This window comes from Equus przewalskii, chromosome 12 (genome assembly GCF_037783145.1).
Source record: "Equus przewalskii isolate Varuska chromosome 12, EquPr2, whole genome shotgun sequence".
Lineage (NCBI taxonomy): Eukaryota > Metazoa > Chordata > Mammalia > Perissodactyla > Equidae > Equus > Equus przewalskii.
In genome coordinates, this window is record NC_091842.1 from 7,485,872 (window position 1) to 7,510,545 (window position 24,674).

The 24,674-nt window shown below is 36.8% G+C and overlaps 1 protein-coding gene across 7 annotated transcripts in view; it reads right to left on the minus strand.

The window, feature by feature from the left end:
- Positions 1-538: 538 nt before the first annotated feature.
- The window catches only part of LOC103561892 (cytochrome P450 3A12-like), a 33,706-nt gene continuing 9,570 nt past the window's right edge, over positions 539-24,674 (minus strand). For 5 of the 7 annotated variants that reach the window (XM_008536733.2, XM_070567618.1, XM_070567615.1 and 2 more), the window contains 9 exons: positions 22,265-22,378; positions 21,906-21,994; positions 20,444-20,592; positions 15,445-15,572; positions 14,271-14,337; positions 11,060-11,220; positions 6,431-6,657; positions 4,086-4,248; positions 539-1,084 (listed from right to left, as the gene is read on the minus strand). In XM_008536733.2, the coding sequence (XP_008534955.1) occupies positions 989-1,084; positions 4,086-4,248; positions 6,431-6,657; positions 11,060-11,220; positions 14,271-14,337; positions 15,445-15,572; positions 20,444-20,592; positions 21,906-21,994; positions 22,265-22,378 (1,194 nt within the window). In that variant the 3' untranslated portion in view covers positions 539-988. Of the gene's footprint in view, positions 1,085-4,085; positions 4,524-6,430; positions 6,658-11,059; positions 11,221-14,270; positions 14,338-15,444; positions 15,573-20,443; positions 20,593-21,905; positions 21,995-22,264; positions 22,379-24,674 lie in introns of all 7 variants that reach the window. The other 2 variants (XR_011524689.1, XM_008536734.2) reach the window with 2 other exon arrangements.

A 24,674-nucleotide genomic window follows, 5' to 3' on the forward strand; every position in this document is an offset into this window, starting at 1 on the left:
AAGGAAAAAGGAGGGAAGTGAAGAAGAGGAAAGGGAAGTGGAGAGAAGGGGCAGAAAATGAAAAGGAAGAACGTGTGCATCTTCTGACAGCAACTGAATCTGGTGAATAATTTTAGCCTTTCTCTCCAATCAATTGATCTATCAATCACTTTTTACTTGATTTCCATTGTGTTAACACAGTTGGGAGTTGAAAATAGAGTAGAAAGAATTATAAGAAAACATGTTTTGTGCCTTTCAGAAATATCAGGGAGATAAGATGAAAACATTGAATCAAAGCTAATAATATAATACTAAATGCTCAGCTGAGTGGTACAAAAATATTTGTTCCCCAAAAGGAACAAGTAAAATATGAATATACTTTTTAAGCAACACTCAAACTCACAGTGGATTAACTTTCAGCTATCTTAATATATCTACTGGGAGCTCTGAAATATTCCAACCCAACCTGTGATTGTGATGGTGAAAAACTTTTAAGTCACTGGCTCTCACTGATTCACTTCTATAGATTCCCCCTAACGTACATGAAGCCATCAAATAATACTTTTGTGAAGAGATGTTTAATGACATGCTCAGTATAATAGTTTATAGAGGATACAAAACGAACACATAAATGTCTCTACTGCAGTTAGCACAATAATTCTCATTTTCATTAAAGTTTGTTAAAATAGTTGAGAAACTTTTATTCCTGATCAGTGCTCAGGGAAAGTATGTGGTACTAACTAGGGCTGGGTGTAGATCATCCTGTGAGAACCAGATAAGGTGAGTTCACATATATGGCAATTACTCAGCCTCTTCATTTATATCACACAACAAATAACACTCTACTTAGACACCGAGGAAGCTCAATGAGTGTAAGGATACCCAGGCATCCATCAAGGGCAGTAGTAAGCCCATCTTTATACTGGGGTTTATTCACAAAGTAAATTGAGGTCTCTGGTGTTCTGGGACACAGCTTCCTTGAAGAACAAAATGGAAGTCCTTAGGAAAATCAGGGGCCACTCACGGTTCTGTCTCTGAATTCAACCTTTAGAACAATGGGTTTTTGTGGTTCCATTAGCCCTTGATTGCATAATTTCAGGGGGATCTGCAACAGTTAAACAAGCATATGAGAACCTATTATTGAAGCTCCATCAATGACAGAAGCAAAGCAGACAAGATACATTAAGGGCAATAATGATTTACATACATACAAAAAGGAGTGTAGCATTATATAACTTTGATTCTTTTTCTTTTTTTAATACCAATTCAATGTCTTTAATAAATATAGGGAGAGTCAAGTTATCTATTCTTTTCTTTGCGAGCATTTTAACCCCCTGCATCTTTCAAGGAATTACTCTCTTTTATTTTGTTCTTAATTATATAAGCATAAAGTTGTTTCCAGTATTCCCTTATTTTACTTTTTAAATAAAAAATGACAGTATGTTGTATATTTCCAGTAAATATTTGAGACAAAATTGACATATCACAGTGTGTAAGTTTAAGCTGTACAGCATAATAATTTGACTTATATATATCATAAAATTATCATAATAAGTTTAGTTAACATTCCTCCCACATATAGATTAAAAAAAATAAAGAGAAAAAATATTTCTCCATCATGATGAGAACCCTTAGGGTATACTCTCTTAACAAAATTCATATACACCATACAGCAGTGTTACTCACAGTTAGCATGCTAGATATTACATCCCCAGTAGTTATTTGTCTTACACCTGGAAGTTTGACCTTCTTGACCATCTTTATCTATTTTCCCTTCCCTCTTCTGATTCCTTGTATTTATTCTATAAGCTGTGTCAACACTGGATAGTGAAAGCATTCGTTCACCCATTAATTGAATACAATATCTATTGAGCACTTATTCTCCACCAGGAAGGAGACAAAGTCACGTTGGGTTGTCTTCCTTGTAGATTTAAATTTTTGGTAAAACATATGAGGTTTTAAAATTTAAACCAAGTTTTTAGACATTATGGCAAACTATTTCAAACAGCTATATATAGTTAATTTTGTCTGTTGAAAATTGCAAGATAATCCTGAGTGGGTATTATACATTTTAATTGTATGAATCATCCTTGACTTCTAGTGTTCAGTCACGACTCCCAGTGGAAGCCATCCAGTTTCACGAAGGGAAGAGGTTTTTGTGAAGCATTATGTTTGTTTTATACCATATCCTTGCTCCTACATGTAGTTCATATGGTGACCTTCTGAAGACATGTAGTGATTTGACTGATATTTTTAGCCCCATTCTCCCTAGCCACTCATTCTGTGTTGAGGGAGTGAGCAGCAGATTAACCTTCTAGACTCAGTTGACTGATGGACAAGCAAGTTGTGATGGAAGGTGAGAGGCGCCAGCCGGTGGATGACTGGGAGCTTTCAGGGAGAGTCTGTGGATCCCAGGAGTGCCAGAGACCTGCTTTCTCTCAGGGTTGAGTCCCCTGTTTGTACACTAACGGAACTCCCACACAACTTCCCCAAAGCCACAAATAAGATAAAAGCCATCGCTGTCCTCTTCTCCCCTGTGCAGAGCCTGCTAAAGGGGAGTAGCTGCATATTAAATGCATGAGTTCTAGAAATAAGTCTATTATGGGGCCTGGCTTAATATGAATCAATGGCTACTCTTCTTTAGGTTCTTCAGAGGAGAGAGTCCAGGTCTTCCTATAAATGCAAAATCTTATTTCATAATTTCAAGTGACATGCATATATATATGTATATATACATCCCCTGCAGACACACACACACACACATGCACACACACACGATATTAATATACACAAATGTCATTTGCTAAATTATTAAAGTTAAATTTTTTACAATTTGTATCCACAAGCTCTAAATCAAATGCAAATCACTCCATACGCACTTATTGGATGACTGAAAGACACTATTGAGAGTTTAGGAAAGGAATAAATGAGGTGCTAGCATTAAAGACAATCGTAGATACAAAGAAAATGTAGAGAACCAAACTGGATGGTATAACAAGAAAGTATTATTAGGTGGTCTGACAAATTATACCAGCCTACAGTAACCAATAAGAGAGCAGAGGAGAGAATGGTTTCTAGACTATGTGGGGAAGGCTCCATGGAGGGGCTTGGGGACAGAATGAAGGACTTGAAGGATGAGAACAGGAAGAGGATAGCGGAAAGAATATTCATAGATGAATTATTAGGATGTAAAGGGAGCTAAGCTTGACTAAGCAAGTGAAATCAAACAAGCAGGATGGCCCTAGACTGTGGAGTGCTTCACATCTGGCAGAAATGCTTGAATCAGTGATTCTCAAACTTGGCTGCACATGAGAATAAAAGCGGTGCAGTTTTAAAGCTATACTCTCGGTAAATTATTTTGGAATCTCTAAGAAGTCCCAGGCATGAGGATTTTTTAAAGCTTCTTGGTGTTTTTATTATACTGAGAATGGTTGAGAACCACTGTCCTGAAGCTCAGTAATTTCTGGTGAAGAAGAGCATCCTTCAAATGTCATGACGTGGTAGTCACTGAACTTCACAACTGTGCACACTTGACCTTCCTTCGAGGACTTAAAACCAAACTTAAAACTTTGCTCAACTTCACAGGACTGGGCATAACTACCACACACTAACTGCATTGACTCTAGATGACCCTTACACTTGGGTCTTTATAAAGCCACAGACTTAGCAGTCCAGACCAAAGGACCCTTAAAGCTCACAATTGCCTCTAAATACATTCTCTGGGCTTTAGAACAAACTATACTTTTTTTTTTTTTTTGAGGAAGATTAGCCCTGAGCTAAGTATTGTCAGTCCTCCTCTTTTTGCTGAGGAAGCCTGGCCCTGAGCTAACATCCGTGCCCATCTTCCTCTACTTTATATGTGGGATGCCTCCCACAGCATGGTGTGCCAAGCGGTGCCATGTCTGCACCTGGGATCCGAACCGGCGAACCCCGGGCCACTGAGAAGCGGAATGTGCGCACTTAACCGCTGCACCACTGGGCTGGCCCCCAAACTATTATTTTATAAAATATATTTTATTCTATATTCTATGTATATAGATGCCTCAGATTTAAAAAAAAAAAACTCCCAATAAAATATTATTTATGCAAAAAGTTAACTGTCTGACCTGTGTTTCTTCACAAGGTTTGAAGGAGAAGTTCTGCAGCAACTTGACAACAGCAAGTTTCATGTTCATGATAGCGAATCTCATGGCAATGCAGTTTCTGGGTCCAGTTCCAAAGGGCAAGTATACATAAGGATTTATTCTGTCCTTGTTCTTCTTACTGAACCTGGATCCACAGCAGTAGATGAAAACAAGTTAATGAAACATAAATCCACAAGAGTTACAGTTTTGGGGTTCTCATTGAGACTCCTCAACCGGTAGTACATAGTCATTGAAATCCTGAAATGAGTATTTAGCTGTGAGAATTGTCAGCTACAGATACTTTCCATTATCCTTATCTTCAGGAGCTTTCAGTCTTGTTGGAGACGAGATAGATCTGATTTAAAGAATATATATCTTTAAGCAGGAAAACTGTATTTAGGGTGGTGAGCTGTTCACACTCTGCAAGGCAAGTAAGAAACGAGAGTGATTGAAGGAAAAGTAGGTTCCTGATGACACTCATACTTACGTTGGTCATGTGCTCATGGAGGAAGGAAGCAGGAGAAAGACCTGCCATTATTTAAATTCTTATTTTGCTTTCTTTTCCCTTCCATTCCCTTTCCTTTGCTCCCCAATCATCTTCTCTCTCTCTCTCCTTCCCTCACACAGAATACCTTATGCAAGATAATTTACATGGGCATATGATGCTACTCCACCATAATCAGGGATTTCCTTGTCTATCTGTTCCTCTAGGCTAAACATTCCTTGAAGATTTGACGTATATTTTATTCACATTTGATTTCTCAATATTTGATTACATAAAAGAAAAAAAACGTAGATTTCAGGAAAGTGATAATATTGCGATTAAGCGTTTTGTTGGGTCCTTATATTTTGGAGAACGTTCTGGAGATTTCCAAATGATGTGCCTTAACATAGTATATGAATCAAGAGGAGAGAAGAAGTGTGTGAGATTGGGACAGATGATATGGACTGATGGTTGTTGGACAAGTGATGGACAGGTAGAGACGCATGAAAAGTATTTCATAGACATGTGTCTGTGGAATATGCTTGCGTATATGGAGATACATAGACACTTGCATATATATCAAACATTGTCCATAATATGCATTTTTTAACATTTGTATTTCTCACTACCTGGTTCACTCCCTGATACATGGTAAGAACCTACTCTCTGTTTGATGACTGAGTGAATCAAAGAGAAATTCGGTGAATGGTCTCTTGTTTTATGTTTATGAAGCTACAGGAGAGGGAACTGCTGAGCTTGGAGGAACCACAGAGGTCCTCTGGTCCACAAACAGAAGACTGGGTCAACTCTGACCTCTTCTTTCAACAAGTACTATTTGTAAATGTTATGTCAGCACTAGGAACACCATGGCTGACAAGAAAAGGCCCTACCATCAGAGAGCTTATAGTCAGGGGCTAGTAAAAGTCTAGATCCCAGCTACTGTTCGAAAAATGTTATTGCAAATTATGCTCACCAATATAATAAACGAGAAAGCATCAACTCTTTCCAGAGTTCAAGTTGGACAGAAAGCCAGACTTTTACTCTGAAATCCCAGAAAAGCCTACTCGAGACCCTCCAAAGACATGTCTCAAATATCTAGAGAGCAGATGACTTCGCTTTGGAAAGGTCATCCAATACTGAGTGTACAAGGGAGCTGGCACAGGATTGCAGCCACAGAGAGCGCTGGAGGACCTGTGTTCACTTCCAACCTCAATGAGGCTGCTTAAAACATCAGAGTGGAGGACCTTTCAGGTCATAACCTGCACTCTCACAATAATGCTAGAGGAAACAACAATTTTGAAAACAATGGAATGTGGGAACATTGGTGGTAAATTCAGAGAGGTGAAGAGAACAGCACAAGACAACGTAAAGGAAACAAAAGCCTATATCCCTAAAAAAAATAGTAGCTCAGTAAATTATGGCTAATGCAACAGTCACACACACACACACACACACACACATATAGTATCTTAGGTTGTTGTTTATAGTTTACTGTCAAAAAACTGACGCAGTTCAAAATGAAACAAAATATAATACCACTATTGTTTTTAAAAATATATGTATGCATAAAAAAATGTCCATAAAGATGTACATTACTTTGTCAATGAGGCCCATCTTAAGGTATTTGGGCTGTGGAGAAATATACTTTTCTTTTTTAGAGTATACAGTTCATAAAATTTTAGCAAGAAACAGCGATCATTCTTTTACTAAGAAAAACTTCTCAAAATAAAAAGATGTGTAAACGATTGTACAATCACACGTTTGCCATCTATAATAAGAGACATCAGAATATGCTACAACCAGTCTGATTCAGGGTGGGTTCTCTTTCCCAGGAGCCCTGTACCTTTCAGGATGGAACTCCTCAGGCTCTGGCCAGAACTCCGGGTCTCGGTGAAGGAGAAAGTTTGGCACCATCACCACTGTCCCTTTGGGAATGAACACCCCATTGATCTTCACATTTTTCTTACAGACTCTCTCAAGTCTAACAGCAATTGGGAATAATCTGAGATTTTCATTCAACACCATGTCAAGATAATCCATCTGTAACAGGGCATCATAGGTGGGAGGTGCCTGGAAAGAAACAGATTTTGAAAAATTGAGATTTGGGATCAACTTTCCACTCAGTCCCTGCAGTACTATTGAAGTGTTAGGAGTACAAAAGAATAATTTATTTTGTTAAAAGAACTTAGCATTTTTAGACGTTTTAATGCCTTCCATGACCTTTGACATGGTGAAAGGTACATTGAGATGTGTGGAGTAGTTATGACTATGGGAGACTGTTGGGACTACCCCTTAAACAGATCCTGAAACCTCTCTCATTACCATGTAGTGTTTTTTCTTTCTCATGTAGATAACTCTGACTTGTAAACTATGACCATTACTCTTAAATGAAACATGCTGAAGCCATCTGTACCAAGGAAAGAGAATGTGCAAAGGAGCAAAGCCATATCGGAAAAGAAGAAGTGAAACTGTCACTCTTTGCAGAAGACATGATTTTATGTATATAAAACCCTAAATAATCCACTAAAACACTTTTGGAAATAATAAATGAATACAGTCAAGTCGCAGGACACAAAATCAACATACAAAAATTGGTTGCGTTTCCATACACTAACAATGAAGTAGCAGCAAGAGAAATTAAGAATAGAATCCCATTTACAATTGTAACGAGAAGAATAAAATATTTAGGAATAAACTTAACCAAAGAGGTGAAAGATCTGTACACTGAAAACTCTAATACATTGTTGACAGAAATCGAAGAAGACACAAAGAAATGGAAAGATATTCCGTGCTCTTGGATTGGAAGAATTAACAGAGTTAAAATGTCTATACTTCCTAAAGCAAGCTATAGATTCAATGCAATCCCTATCAAAGTTCTAAAAATAGTTTTCACAAAAATAGAACAAAGAATCTTAAAATTTATATGGGACAACAAAAGACCTCAAATAGCCAAAGGATTCCAGAGAAAAAAGAACAAAGCTGGAGGTACCACACTCCTTGATTTCAAAATATACTACAAAGCTATAGTAACCAAAACAGCATGGTACTGGCACAAAAACAGAAACACAGATCAATGGAACAGAATTGAGAGCGCAGAAATAAACCCACACATTTATGGACAGCTAATATTGGACTAAGGGAGCCAAGAGCATGTGATGGAGAAAGGAGAGTCTCTTCAATAAATGGTGTTGGGAAAACTGGACAGCCACATGCAAAAGAATGAAAGTAGACCATTATCTTACACCATGCACAAAACTCAATTCAAAATGGGTTAAAAACTTGAATGTAAAACCCGAAACCATGAAACTTCTAGAAGAAAACATATGCAGTATGCTCTTTGACATCGGTCTGAGCAGCATATTTTCAAGTACCATGTCTGACCAGGCAAGGGAAAGAAAAGAAAAAGTGAACAAATGGCACCACATCAAACTGAAAAGCATCTTCTCAACAAAGGAAACTATCAACAAAACGAAAAGACAGCCTAACAATTGGAAGAAGATATTTGTAAACCATATATCAGATAAGGGGTTAATATCCAAAATATACAAAGAACTCATACATCTCAAAAATAAAAAAACAACAGCCCAATTAAAAAATGAGCAAAAAAGCTGAACAGAGATTTCTCCAACAGGCATATGAAAAGATGTTCAACATCATTAGCTATCAGGGAAATGCAAATCAAATCTACAATAAGGTGTCACCTCACCCTGGTCAGAATGGCTATGATTAACAAGACAGGAAACAACAAATGTTGGAGAGGATGTGGAGAGTAGGGAACCCTTGTTCACTGCTGGTGGGAGTGCAAACTGGTGCAGCCAATATGGAAAGTGGTATGGAGTATCCTCAGAAAATTAAGAATAGATCTAACATATGATCCAGCTATTCCACTGCTGGGTATTTATCCAAAGAACCTGAAAACCCAAATGCATAAAGATGCATGCACCTCTATTTTCATTGCAGCATTATTCACAATAGACAAGACTTAGAAGCAACTTAGGTGGCCCTCAAGGGACGAATGGATAAAGAAGATGTGGTATATATACATAATGGAATACTACAAAGCCATAAGAAATGCTGAAATCCAGCCATTTGAGACAACATGGATGAACATTGAGGGTATTATGCTAAGTGAAATAAGTCAGAGGGAGAAAGTCAAATACTGATGATCTCACTCATAAGTAGAAGATAAAAACAACAAACACATAGCAGAGGAGATTGGATTGGTGGTTACCATAGGGGAAAGGAGCAGGGGGAGGGCAAAAGGGGTGATTAGGCTCACATGTGTAGGGATGGACCATAATTAGTTTTTGGGTGGTGAACATGATGTAATCTACACGGAATTCAAAATATATTACGATGTACATCTGAAAGCTATATAATGTTATAATCCAATGTTACTGCAATGCAAAATAATTAATTAACTAATTAATTAATTTTTAAAAAGAGCAAACCCCCTATTTGGCATAAACTTGTTTATATGAAAAATTCTGCTTGCTAACCCTTTTGATTCCATGTATAAAATTTGCACAAAAACATTATATTATAGAACAACTATATGAATAATTTGGGGAGAAACTAGTTTCATACTAATCCAAATATGGAAAAAAAAAAAAGGTAAATTTGGATGCTACAAGGGCACACAATTTCAGTTCTAGGGAGAGTTATGAAGATGATCGGAACTCCACTCTCTTGCTGGAGCAGTCTCCTAGTTGTTACTTCAGGATTTGTCTCTAAGCTCTGAGAATCTAAAGAAGTCACTCCAGCCCCAGAGGCCAGTTCTCTACACACCAGGAAAAATTCCACCTTCGGCAGAAATTGGAAAACAGTGTGAACAATATGTATATGGCTATCACTTGGTGTTATATTGAAGAAGCAACACTGTAGGGGTTAAGAATTTGGTTCAGGAGCCAGACACCCAGCTATATGACTAGTCACATGGCTAGTGTATGTAAGTTACTACATTTTGCTGTAGCTCAGTTTTCTGTTATGTTACATGGAGATCATTAGAGTTGATACTTCACAGGGTTGTGTGGCAAATATGTTCACTGCTCACTCAACAGCCATGTACTCTCCTACATTTCCAAGCCCACTTGAATTTAGGGAAAACCAGCTTTCCCAATGGATTGTGAACGAAGGTCATGTATATCAGTTTGGGGACAAAATATTTAAAAAGCCAGTGACCAACACTCTAGTTCTTTATTCCTCAGACAACAGGAAAGCTTCGTGTTCCAGATAACTCATCTGCAAGAAGGTGGAGCCTCATAGGCTGCAACCCCAAGTAATCTTTTGGAGCAAAGACTATCAATCCCATCCTCCACTAACATCCATGTTGGAGATGTGAATGTGAGTTAGAAGTAAACCTATCCTCTTTAAGCCACTGAGATTTGAGGGCTAATCTGTTACTGAGGGATCACATAGCCAATCCTGATTTATAAAGAATTCTATGAAAAGTAAATTCATTGATAAATAGAAAGCATTTAGAACAGACCTATAAAGTAAGGCACAAATGTTAGCTACCAATGGTGGTGTTGTCATTGTAATTACTTTTTATAAAAGTGGAATAACACAATGCTTCAGGTATCTGTCTCTTAGTGATCTTTGCATTTTATTGCAATCAAAATAATCCCAGTATGGCTGTACCAGAGAAGACAGATAATCTCTGATTTAGGTAGACACTAAACTCTCTTCTTATCTTATATCTTAAGGACCTATGACTCAGAAGGTCATAGGACTTGCCCAAACTACTGTTAGAAACAAAGTCATTCATCCATTTCTTGCCATATGCTCTTCTCCTAGCCTGCAAAATTTACCCAGAGTGGTAGATTGCAGTAATGATTCTAATTTTCCACCCCTTCCTGCTTCCATGCCCTTTGCCGTTTAACTTTGTAGTGCCCTCCCATTCTGACTGTAGGGTTCACCATGTAGCTTGTTTCAACCAATGGAATTTTGGCTATGTGTGATGATAGCAGAATTTTGAAAGGCAACATATTATGGGCTTATTGCTCTAGCCTTCTGTCATAGCCCTGAGAAGAGCAAACCCAGGCTAGATTTCTGGACAATGAGAGAAGTGTGAAGCATATGTGGAGCAGAGTCAGCCCATTCAGCTCCAAGGCCAGCCTAGATCAGCCAACAGTAAGACCAAAGCAAGTCCAGCCAATATCAAGAGAGATAACTACCCAGACAGTAGAGCAATAAATTCTTATTGCTAGATGCCACTGAGGTTTTGTAAATTTCATGTGGCAATATTGTGGTAAAAAATAACAGATATGCCAGTACCAGCACTTTTCCAAAGATATTATATTTATATGAGCAGCATAAACTGCCTTTGTTTTTGTCTTTTTAGATCTATCTTAAATAGAGTAGATCAAAGAATTGAAGCTTATGCTTTTTGCAAAAATTCTCGTAGGCAGTGGTGAGGAAATATTCTTGCAAAGACTTCTTCTACCTCCCACTCCAGGTATCATCCACTCACCTTATTGGGGAAAGCCAAATCAATCTCCTCCTGCAGTTTCTCCTGGACTTCAGGGTGAGTGGCCAAGGCATACGTAAGGAAGGAAAGAGAACTGCTAGTAGTCTCATAGCCAGCAAAAATAAAGCTAATAGATTGGACCACCAGCTCCAGATCAGACAGAGCTAAAAGGAGAGGAAAGACATTTTAAGTAAAGCAGGTAAATGTAAAACAGCAAAGTTCAGAGGATGAAAAATCCAAATGAAATTCCCAAATATAGGGAAAAAAATGGAAGGGCAATTCAGTCAAACTGGGGTGGTTTGTACTCTGATTACTTTTCAGAGCCAGGTAAAGGCAAAGGTTGTCTTAATCCAGTTTTTCCAAAGGTCTATACTATTCTTGGCTAAAGTTCCTGGTTATGCCACCCTCCACATCAACATAGTTCACTAATTTCAAGAGATAGCATTTTTGTCTAATATATACAATGTTTTCAGAATGTAACTTGAAGAATACTAAAAGTACGTTAGCTGTACGTAATGGTGGGTAGCATTTTCCCCCACAAAAAGCTAAAATTATCCTAGATAAAAAGCTTAAATTTTTTGGAAGAGTTTTCAATATAAAGGTTTATGTAGGGAAATTTAAAAAGATGTTCCATGTAAAAGTGCCATCAAGAACTTCGAATACTATTGGACTGCAGATAATCCCTTGCTACTCAAAGTGTGGTCCACGGACCAGCAGCATTAGGAGCATCTGAGAGCTCATTATAAATGCAGAATCTCAAGCCCCACCATGGAACTATCTAATCACCTCAGAACATTCATGAGATATAGTGGTTTTTGTGCACAACCTAGCTTGAGACGCATGTATTGTACCTTGAGACGCATCAGGTAATGGAAGACCTGGGGCACAAGTCTTCAAATGAATGATCTCAGATATGTGCAGAAACTACAGAGACAGACAAAATGCTAGAAGAGTGGTGATTGGCCCTAGTCTACCTAACGGCATTAAAATAGGAGAATAAAGAATGTGTCAATAGAGGGCATTGGTCAGCAAGAAATAAAGGAAAATAGGATCCAGTGATTGGAACAGCAGTGCTCATTCAATCATGTCTGAATGTCATTGTTTTCAGCACATGCCTCCTCTCTTTGCTCTACTTTATGCTGAGCAACCTACTCTTGTGATTATAAGTTGGCATCTCATTTGATTTTCTCTTCAAAGAAACTGAGCATGCTCAGGCTATAATCTATAGGACTGAGACTAGATTAGGACATTTAGATTCTTAGAATACTGAAATAAATATGGCATCTGCCTCAATCATGTAATACACAACTAAAACCCACACAAAATGAGTGCAAGAAGGGTCTAGGGAGTTTTGATTTCACAATGATGATTTCTGTGATTGCTGTTGTGGGTAAATTCAACTATAAATTATTTTCCATTGTTAGCATGATTCCCAAGATACTCAAAACTTAGAGCTATGTTGTCAGATATGGTAGCCATTAGCAACATGTGACTATTTAATTAATGAAAATTAAATACAATGTAAGATTTAGTTTTTCAATGGTGCTGGCCACATGCCAAGTGTTTCATAGCTATGTGTGCCTAGTGGTTACTTTATTAAACACGACATGTGTAAAGTATTTCTTTCATCAGAAAATACTGTATCAGACCACACAGATAGAGAGATACATAGATAGATAGATGATTGACAGATAGATAGATAGATAGAAGTGTAGACATAGATATAGATATATTTAGAGTTGTATGCTGAAGTCAACTCATTCTTACTCACTAGAATCAAGTGTTAAATACTCAGGAATTACATAAGATGGTTGTTAAACCATTGATATCTTCAAATTAATCTTGGTGGGAGTATTTATGCCTTGGAAATAAACTATAAATCAGTGTCTTTTGTTGTTATTGTTAGAGAGAGAGGACATGTTCACATCACTGATTTGGGTAGATACAGAAATATTTGTGTTTATCTGTCCTGTGTAAATGTATTTTATATTTTTATATTTATTCTTTGAGAAAATCTGGAAGCAAAGGCACTCTAGTAGAAATGAGCACTCAGATCTCCGATTTTTCTTTCTAAATACCATTTATCACTAAAAGGAACCAGAGCTCCCTGGAGATATGGCTGATTCTAGGGCTGGTCAGGAGAAATAGAAGGGAAACTTGGAATGTTTCACATAAGAAAGCAAGAAAGTGTTAAGAAAATGATAAGTGAAAAGCATTCAGGACACTTTGTATACAAAATGGTGGATATGTATCATTACATACTTATCAAAACCCAAAGAATGTATCACAACAAGAGTGAACTCTAATGTACACTGTGGACTTTGGCTGATAATGTGTCAGTACAGGCTCATTAATTGTGACAAGTGTACCACTCTGGCAGGGATTTTGACAGTGGGGAAGGCTGTGTATAGGTAGGGGCATAGGAGTATATGGACATCTCTGTAATGTCTGCTCAATGTTGCAGTGAACATAAAATGGTCTAAAAAATAAAATCCATTACCATAATAAAATTTTAAAAAGGAAAGAAAAAAGGACACAGGAGCCCACTTGAACAGGCTTTCAGTGAACAAACCAGAGAGACTGTGAGCATCAAAATAAAGAATGATGTAAGAGAGTGAATTAGTAATCTGTGAGATCATATTGCTATACATACATAAACTAATAAAAGGATGGTAAAACTAGCAGGTGGAATTTGAATAAAACAAGATTGTTTACCTAATCTCAAAGGCTTCCCCCATGCAAGTTACCTAATAATCACAAGAGAAAAATAAAACACAAGTAGGTTAAGCTGGTGAACACAACTTTAACCAAGTGTCCGAGTGAAGGTCACTAACACTGGGCAATGTGTCTCCTGATGTGATGAAGCCTTGATGCAATTTTCCAGGTGGAGGTTCTGATTTGGTAGGTCTGGATGAGGTCTGAGAATCGATATTGTAAACAAGCTCCCCAGAGTTTCTGAGGTGGGCGATCCACAGACCATTGACTGACTTCCGGGCAGTAAATACTTGTTTATGGTTGTCATTCAGGCCTTGAACAATGTTGTGCATTCATGCTTCTAAAAAGTATTTCTGGATACAATTTACATCTGAACATTCAGCTTTCTTCAATTTGGCAGAAATTCTTATTTGCCTGGGAAAATTCCTGCATGTGTTCAGAACCACCCCTTCCCTCTGAGCCTCCCTATCTGTGGTCCTCTGAAGAACTACTTGGTTACCTTTATATCTGCTCATTTCTTTGGAATTCTGGGAGTTAATCATCAATTGAAGAAAATCCACTTGTTGCTGGAAATAGAAAGAGACATTTCAATGACAGAAAGTCAAGTGTGAAGTCAGAAATAAATCAGGAATGCAGTATTTAACATCTTTCCTGAGAATATGACCTCTTTAAGTCTAGGAGTCTGGCTAGTGTTGTCTGAGTCATCAGTGAAAAGAACACATTTAACTACGAATCTTGGAGAGCAGGATGATTTCCTGAGAAAAATCCAGCCATCATGTCCATCTGCTTTTTGATCCTCATTCTCTCTGATCCTTGGCTTCTCTGCTTTTGGACACAGCTCCTGGCCAAGGACTAGCCTGTTGCTTCTCTTTCATGATTGCCTACTCAGGAGGAAGTTTTTGATTTCAATCCATTTCTTTCTACAGGCTTAATTCTTAATGAATCGCCACATAGATTAATCTCCTGACATTTTTGGAGTTCTTCAGCAGCTTTTGCATAAGCATTTTCAAATGTCCCACCTTCCCCAAACGCTCCATATTCTTCAGTGACATCCTAGGGTACACAGCCCTGTCCCCCTGCCCTATAGACATTTGTGTGCTGGCTTCCAGACCTCAGAAGGTCTTCATGCAGGCAGAGCTTGGCTAGCCAGCTTGCAGCCTCAATACCCAAGAAGACTCCTGCCCACTCCAGACTATCAGAGGGCTCAAATTTAACATAGACTATGTTAAAGCTACCCAACCAGGCAGCTTGATGGGGCCTACTACTGAGGAATGTGTAAAATAAGGGGCTTGGAATTGAAATGATTCTTTACTACTCTAAGATCTGGGGAAATTATAATGCCAGTAAAATAATTTGACAGAGTAATTTTTATCCTTTGATAATTTTTTGAAGAAAATAGGTAAATTTTCGTCTCAACAGTAGTAAAGCAGTGACATACTAATTGTCATGCCTATGATTAAACTTAAACATTCCTCTTTGACTTATTTTGTTATCTCCTTGCTCTATCTCTACTTTCTTCATTCTACCCAAAATGTTAGAAGTCTCCTGCTCTAAACCCTAGACTTCTCTACCACCTGAAAAAGAAAAACACAGTGAAGCATATAAATCGTATGTATACACCACAATAAATTATCAAAAGTGAACACCTTCATGTAACCATCACCAAATTTTACCTTTTGTTTATCTTTGAGGCGACTTTCTTTTATTGTTTTTATAGATTTTGTGAAAAATTTAATAGCACTTACTGGAAACACAAGTATATTCAATACCTCCAAAACTGGGCTAAGGAATGGCAAGAGTGCTGTTAGGAAAAAGAAAAAGGAAAGAACAATGAACATACTAACTTTCCTGGAGCAAATATAATTTGCTCTACTAATCAAAAAAGTAAAAGACATGGGAGGGGTTCCCATTCAGGAGCCAATCCCTCTGTGATCTTTGCTCAGACTTCCAAGCCACTGGCTGTGCAAGGGTGAGTCCACACATAGGGGGCATCACTGTAGCAGTTAGATCTGTGGTCCTTTCCACATGTTTGAGGTGACCAAAAACAGGATTAAATTACTTGACTTTTTAGGTTTTAGTCTATTGAACTAGTGTCACTTTCAATGAACTAGACCATAGTTTGCTTTAATTATCCATGCTGCTCAAGAAATAGTAGCTGAGACAAATAATACAGTATATGCCCTTTGATCACAATGGAATAAAATTAGAAATCAAAGAGACTGAAAATTGGGAAACTCAAAAATACTTGGATACTGAAAAATACACTCTTAAATAACCAATGGGTCCAAGAAGAAATAAAAAGAGCAATTGAAAATTACATTGTGATGAAAAAAAATGAAGACACAATATACAAAAAATAATTGGATATAGCAAAAGCAGTGTTTAGAGAGAAATTTATGGCCATAAGTATCTACATATAAAATGGACAAAAATATCAAATCAAAAACCTAGGTTTCTACTTTAACACTGAACAAGAAAGCAAACTAAAGTTAAGGAAAGTAGAAGAAAGGAAAGAATAAAGATGAGGGTAGAAATTAATGAAACAGTGAATAAAAATAGAGAAAAATAAATAAAATTAAAATCTGATTATTTGAACAAGCTAAAGCTAGATTGACCAAGACAAAAAAGGGAGAAGGTTCAAATTGCAGGCTGTAGAAATGGAAGAGGAGACACTACTACTGAAATTAAAGAAAAAGATAAATAAAAAGGATTATAAATGCATACTATGAAGAATTGTATTCCAACAAATTAGAGAACTTAGATTAAATGGACAAATTCCTATAAAGACCCAAACTATAGAAACTGGTCCAAAAAGAAATAGACAATCTGAATAGACCTATAATAAATAAAAAGCCTGAATTTGTAATTTAGAAACTACCCAAACAGAAAAGCTTAAGTCCAGATTGTTTCAATGATAAATTCTACCAAATATTTAAAGAAGAATGGACTCATGTTTTTCACAAACTCTTCCAAAAAATAGAAGGTGAGGGAACACTTTCAAAGTCATTCTACAAGGCCAGTATTGTCATGATACTAAAATCAGAGAAATATGTCACAGGAAAAGAAAACTACAAGCCATCAATATCTTATGAACATGGATGCATAAGTCCTCAACAAAACACTAATGGCACCTAGGAACACATAAAGTAAGTACAATTGACCTTTGGTACGCACAGGTTATACATCTGCAGATTCAACTAACACAGATGGAACTGCTTACAATGGTTGCATCTGTACTAAACTTGTACAGACTTTTTTCTCCTGTCATTATCCCCTGAGCAATGCAGTATCACAGCTATTTACATAGCATTTATATGGTAGTAGGTATTTTAAGTAATATAGATATGATTTGAAGTATATGGGAGGATGTGTGTAGATTATGTACACATAAGATGCCTTTTTTATATGAGGGTCTTGATAATCTGCGATTTGGTAACTATGATGGTCCTGGAACAAATTCCCTATGAATATTGAGGGATGACAGCATACACCCTAAGCAAGTGGTGTTTATTCCAGGAATGCAAAACTGTACAATACACCATATCAATAGAATTAAAAACTAACCCACATGATTATCTTAATAGATGCACAAAAAGCATTTGAAAACATTCGACATTCTTTTGTGATGAAAATACATATCAAAACAGGAATAGAAGGGAATTTCCCCAACCCGATAGAAGGTGTCTGCCAAAAGCTAATAATTAACAGCGTACTTATTATTGAAAATTGGATACTTTCTCCTAAGATTGAGAACAAGACAAAGATGACTCTCATCACTTTCATTCAACATTGTATTGGAGGTTTTAGCCAAACGAGTCAGACAAGAAAAGGGAATAAAAGTTATCCATTTAGGAAATGAAGGAGTAAAACTACCTCTATTATCAGATAACATGAGCTAGTACATACAATATCCTAAGTAGCCCATTAAAGATCTGTTAGTAGTAGTACACCATTTAAGCAACATTACAGGATACAGGATCAATGTACAAAAATCAATTGTAGTTCTATACACTGCAATAAACAATCCATAAGTAGAATTAAGAAAAGAACTCCATTTACAATAACATCGAAAATAGAGAACACTTAGGAATAAGTTCAACAAAAGAAGTGCAAAATTTATACTCTGAAAACTACAAAACACTGTTGAAATTATTTAAAGATCTAAGATTTACTTTTCCATTTAAGAAAAACCTCTATGTTCATGGATCACAAAACTTAATACTGTTAAGATGGTAATAACCCCCAAATTTATTTACAGATTTCACACGTTCCCTATCATAATCCTAGCTGGCTTTTTTGTAGATATTGACAATAAAATTTAAAAATTGATATCAAACTGCAAGGGATCCAGAAAAGTTAAAAACATCTTGATAAAAAGTAGGAGCTCTCATACTTCTCAATTACAAAACTTATCACAAAGCTATAAGAATCAAGACAATGTGGTACTGGCATAAGACTAGACATACAGGTCAATGGAATCAAATTTAGAGTCTAGAAACAAACACATGTGTCTATGGTAAACTGAATTTTAAGAAAAATTTAAGGATCATTTAATGGGGAAAAATAGTCTTTTCAACAAATAGTGCTGGGGCAATTGGATAACCATATGCCAAGAAGTGAAATTGGATTCTTACATCACACCATATAAAAAAATGCACTCAAAATGGATCAGAGACCTAAACAAAAGAGCAAAAACTATATAACTCTTAGAAGAAAACCAAAGGGTAAATCTTCATGATCTTAGACTTGGCAATGGATTCTTAGATATGACACCAAAAAGCAAAAGCAATAAGAGAAAAACACATAACTTGCACATAATCAAAATTAAAAGTTTTGTGCTTCAAAAGACACTAGCATGAGAGTAAAAAGAAACTTCCAGAAGGAGAGAAAAAAATTGCAAATCAAATATCTGATAAGGGATTCTTCTGCAGAATATATTAAAAAAAAAACTCTTACAACTCAACAACAAAAAGACAAACAATCCAACTATAAATAGGCAAAAGATTGAAGACATTTATCTAAAGATATAAAAAGGGCCAACAAGTGGGCCCAGCCTGGTGGCAGAGTGGTTAAGTTTGTACGTTCCACTTCAGTGGCCCAGAGTTTGCTGGTTCAGATGCCTGGTATGGACATGACACTGCTTGTCAAGCCATGCTGTGGCAGGAACCCCACATATAAAGTAGAGGAAGATGGGCACAGATGTTACCTCAGGGCCAGTCTTCGTCAGCAAAAAGAAGAGGATTGGCGGCAGATGTTAGCTCAGGGTTAATCTTCCTCAAAAATACCAAATGGCCAAGGAGCATATAAAAAGTTGTTGAACATCATTAGCCATTAGGAAAATGCAAATCAAAACCACAACAAGGTATAACATTTGACACTCACTAGGATGACCATAATTAAGAAAATAGATAAGTGTTGACCAAGTGTTGGCAAAGATGTGGAGAAACTGGAACCTTCACCCATTGCTGGTGGGAATGTAAAATGGTGTGGCTATAGTGGAAAACAGTTTGGCAGTTCCTTAATAAGTTAAACACAGAGTTACTACATAACTCAGCAATTCCACCTCTGAGTACATACCCAAAATATTTGAAAACACATATTCAATGGATAAACAAAAGGTAGTATATCCATGCAATGAAATATTATCTGACCATAAAAAGAAATGAAGTACTGATACATGCTACTGCAATAATGAACCTTGAAAACATATGTTAAATGAAAGAAGCCAACTATAAAATACCACGTATTATATGATTCTATTTATATGAACTGTCCAGAATAGGCAAATATGTAAGCGACCAAAAGTAGATTAGTGGTTGCATAGGAGTAAGGGGAGAGGGAGGTGATTGTTAACAGCACAGGGTATTTGTGTTGAGAAAAATGTTCTACAATTGACTATCGTGGCGCTTGCACATATCTTTGAGTGCACTAAAATTTTTTCTTCAGTTTTCTTGAGATATATTTGACATATAACACTGTATAAGTTTAAGGTGTACAGAATAATAACTTGAAATACATATGTTGAAAAATGATTACAACAATAACTTTAGTTAACATCATCACCTAATATATTTACATTATTTTTCCTTTGTTATAAGAACTTTTAGGATTCTCTTTTAAAAATTTACAATTATACCATACAGAAGTGTTAGCTATAGTTATCATGTTGTATTTTATCTCACAACTGAAAATTTGTACCTTTTGACTGCTTTCTTCCAGTTACCCCATCCCTCAACTCCCACCTCTGCAAATCAGAAATTTGAACTTGTTTCTATGAGATTTTTTTATCTTAAATTCCACACATAAGTGGAATACAGTTTTGATCTTTCTCTGTCTGACATTTCACTCATAATGCCCTCCAGGTATATCTATGTTGTAGCAAATGGCAGGATTTCTCTCTTTTTTACAACTGAATGCTATTCCACTATATATTTATACCTTGTTTTCTTTATCCATTCATCTGTTGATGGACATATAATTTGTAAAAAACATTGAAGTGTACATTTTAAATGGGTGAATTATGTGGTATATGAATTAACCATTAATAAAACTGTGAAAGAAAAAAAGAAGGAATGCAAGAAAGAAATGAAGGAAGGAAGGATCAAAAGAAAGAAGGAATAAAGGCAAGAAGGAAGGAAGCAAGGAAAAAAAGGAAAGTAGCAGTCCACATACATAATAAGATAGTGAGTGGATCGAAGAAATGAAATTTTAAGATGTTCTTGCAGTTTTCCACAAAGGGATGTTGTGGGTTGTTGAGGGAATCAATGTTCACTCCAAATGATATGCCAGTAATCACATCCATGCTGTAGGCCCCAAAGAACCTGTGTGGAGAAAGAAGCATAGAAAATTAAAATCAGCACCTCTTTAATATTTAATCCAACATATGATGCGAGAAGTGGATATAAATTCATATGTCCAGGCAAGAAAGAAAAAGAGTTACACACTTCAGAACGTTTGGCTGGATGATCTGAAGAGTCTGTGCTACCACCACACTCATTCATGAGGTGTTTATCAGGTTCCAATCATTCAGCTGGCCCCCTGTGATCGGGACACTAGTGCAAGTTAGACCAACTTCTGAGCTCAGGAGTTCAGACATAGCTGGATAGGTGCCCATAAACTGACAAATTACAGTAGAGTGCTTTGAGTATGGGCAAAAGTAGGTATATACACACTCTGAGCAGGACAGAGGGTAGAATAATTAACTCTTCCTAGAGAAGTCAAGAAAGGTGACATTAATCTGGGGCTTGACTCACCAGAGTGTCTATGCTCAGACCCGATTCCTCTTTAGCACATTACAGAACAGCAGCATCCTGTTCTGAGTTGCCAGGAACATCATCCCTCCTTCTCTACACCCCTGATAAGACTCTTGAAGGATTCGCTCTACCTTAACACCAGTGATCTCAGGTTGCCCCAATTGCAGACTCATTTCTGTAAAATGTAAGAACTGAGGATGCTCCTAGTTTATAGAATATAACGTATCACTTCACAATTGATTTGGCAGATCCCATGGTTAAGTGATCATATGTCCCCAGTCTTCTCACTGCAATCTCAGATTACAACTGTTTCTGCATAATTAAAAAAAATCCCAGTATAGACAATAAATGATATGGTAACGCTACCCATACTCTGTACAGGACTTTCTCTCTTTTGAAACTGAAGGAAGAAGAAGTGGCAGTAAGATTTATTATTTAGTGCTTTCCTGGGATCCTCAGTAAACCTGTGAAGAGGTTTAACTTGTTCCAAGTCCCACATTGGAACTTTCCTGCCCATCGATATGCACCAAGTGCCTGTCCTTCCCACCATTCCTTACCCTCTACACATAAAACATTGGTGTGATTATGTTTCTTCTTTCTAAACTTTATATTTTTGTCTTCCAGAATATCCAAGGGGATAATTAAGCAGATAAAGTAATCCTGGCTCATGTACACAGGTGAGAAGACCCTTTCTATCCTGGCTGCCCTGCCTTCTTGAGTGAGCCACCTATTCTTGGGTAGCTCATTGACGTTTTAACATTACACACTTACTTCTGTTCGGTCACTAAATTACCTCAAAAGTGGGAATTTGGGCTGAATGGCAGGCTGCTGGAGGGTCTCGTGACAGAGCTCAGAATCCCAGCAGGTGCACTCCTACTTACTCTTTTAAGGTGATGGGCATGCCTTTCTCTGCTTCCTTCCTCAGGTTCCTCACCAACACATCTCCATACTGACTAATGGTGGGGAACATCTAGACAGAAAAGACAGCATCACCTGAGGTTAAATGTGGATACTCAAGTCCTAAAAAGAAGTGGCTTTCACGAGCATGGAGCAGTAAGTGACACTGTGTCATGAATCTTAGAATGTCTCTTCCGAGACATAATAATAAAAGACCATTTTTAGGAAGCTCAAATTTATCAGACTACTCGTCAAAAAGAGGCTCATAAGTAAGGTATTATTTCCTATCTGTCCTCCTATTAATTCCTTAAGATTCTAATTAAAAGTACTCTTATTTTCTTACCTCCTTGAGCTTTCCACTGGTGAAAGTTGGAGACAGCAACGTTCGCATTCTTTTCCATTGTTCATCCTCAGATAAGGTGATGCTACTTTTCAAAATTCCCACTGGACCAACAGGCTAGAGTTGAAAGTAAAAACATTCGTCCTCAAATAAGTTTTGGTTGTCTCAACAGTTGTAGAAAATCTGTTAAACGGGTGTCTATTACTCAACAATTTTAGTGACTATCTACTTAGTATCAGACCCTATACTAGATATTCAATAAATATTTATCCCAAATGCCTAAGTTCCTATGAGGATGGAGGAGACATCCAGACACTGATGTGGTTTCGAATCTCTATATTCCAGTCTCTTTTTAAATGCAAGTGACCCATGTGGTAGGGAAAATGTTTTTCCAGGGCCGTAAACAAGAATTAGAGCTACTACATCCTCCAGGACTGTGCAGGGATCAAAGGAATTGGTGACAGATAGTCTTGTCAAAATGTGTGTGGCCTCAGACCAATGCTGTCTTTACCTACCTAGTTCTGAAGAACTAATGAACAGCATGGTGACTATAGTTTTTAACTCTGTATTACATAATTGAAATTTTCCACAAGAGTTCATCTTAAGTGTTCTTACCACAAACACAAAAAAGTAACTATGAGAAGTGATGGATATATTAATTTGTTTGTAGTAATCATTTCACAATGCATACATATTTCAAAACATCACGTATTATGCCTTAAAAATATACTATTTGTTGGAAGTAAATAAATAAAAATTTTAAAATGGTGAGAGATTGAATGTTTCCTCCTAAGATTAGAAAGAGGGCAAAAATTCCGCTTTTGCCACTCTTATTTAAAATCATTGTGGAAGTCCTAGTCATTGTAGTAAGTGAAGAAAAAGAAATAAAAGGCATAGACAGCGGAAAGGGAAAAATATGTGTCCACATTTTGAGGTGGCATAATTGTCAATGTAGAATATCTCAAGGAATGTAAAAAGAAAACCTCTAGAAATAATAAATGAGCTCAACAAGGCTGTGGAATACAGGATCAACACACAAAAATGAACCACAAATCTATATGATAATTAAAATGTGAAAACACAATACCTTTTACAATCACTCCAAAGAAAATGAAATACTTCAGGTGTAAATTTAACAAAACATATACAGGATTTCTCTGCCAAGAACTACAAAATGTTGGTGAAATTAATCAAAGAAATCCTAAATATATGGAGACATACTGTGTTTATAGATTGAAAGCCTTCACCTAGTAAAAATATAGATTTTTTTTCTCCAAATCGATCCATAGGTTTAAATAAATTGTTATCAAAATCTAAACTTTTTTTTGGTAAATATAGATAAGCTTATTGTAAATTAGTATGGAATGACAGAGGACTTAGAATAGCTAAAAAAATTCTGAAGAAAAAGTGGAAGGAATCATTCTAAACATTAAGACTCACTATGTAGCTACAGTAATCAAGATTGTGTGGTACTGGTGTAAAGATAGAAACATAGATCAAGGAACAGAATAGAGAATAAGAAATAGACAAACACAAATAGGCCAAACTGATCTTTTTTCTATTTTATTTTTACTGAGGTTATGATAGTTTACAACCTTGTGAAATTTCTGTCGTACATTATTCTTTGTCAGTCCTATTATAGGTGCACCACTTCACCCTTTGTCCCCACTCCCATGACCCGTTTTGCCTGGTAACAACTAATCTGTTCTCTTTGCCCACATGTTCGTTATCTTCCACATATGAGTGGAGTCATACAGAGATTGCCTTTCTCTATCCCGCTTATTTCACTTAACATAATACCCTCAAGGTCCATCCATGTTGTTGTGAATGGGATGATTTCATATTTTTTATGGCTGAATGGTATTCCGTTGTATATGTATACCACATCTTCTTCATCCAATCATCAGTCGATGGGCACTTGGGTTGCTTCCATGTCTTGGCTACTATGAGTAATGCTGCAATGAACATCGGGGTGCATGGTTCTCTTTGAATTGCTGATTTCAAGTTCTTTGGATAGATACCCAGTAGTGGGATGGCTGGGTCATATGGTATTTCTATTTTTAATTTTATGAGAAATCTCCATACTGTTTTCCATAGTGGCTGCACCAGTTTGCATTCCCACCAGCAGTGTATGAGTGTTCCTTTTTCTCCACAACCTCTGCAACATTTGTTATTTTTTGTTTTGGTCATTTCAGCCATTATAATGGGTGTGAGGTCATATCTTAATACACTTTTGGTTTGCATTTCCTTGATGATCAGTGATGATTAGTGTCTTTTCATGTGCCTATTGGCCATCCACATATATTCTTTGGAGAAATGTCTGTTCACTTCCTCTGCCCGTTTTTTTGATTGGGTTGTTTGAATTTTTGTTGTTGAGTTGTGTGAATTCTTTATATATTATGGAGATTAACCC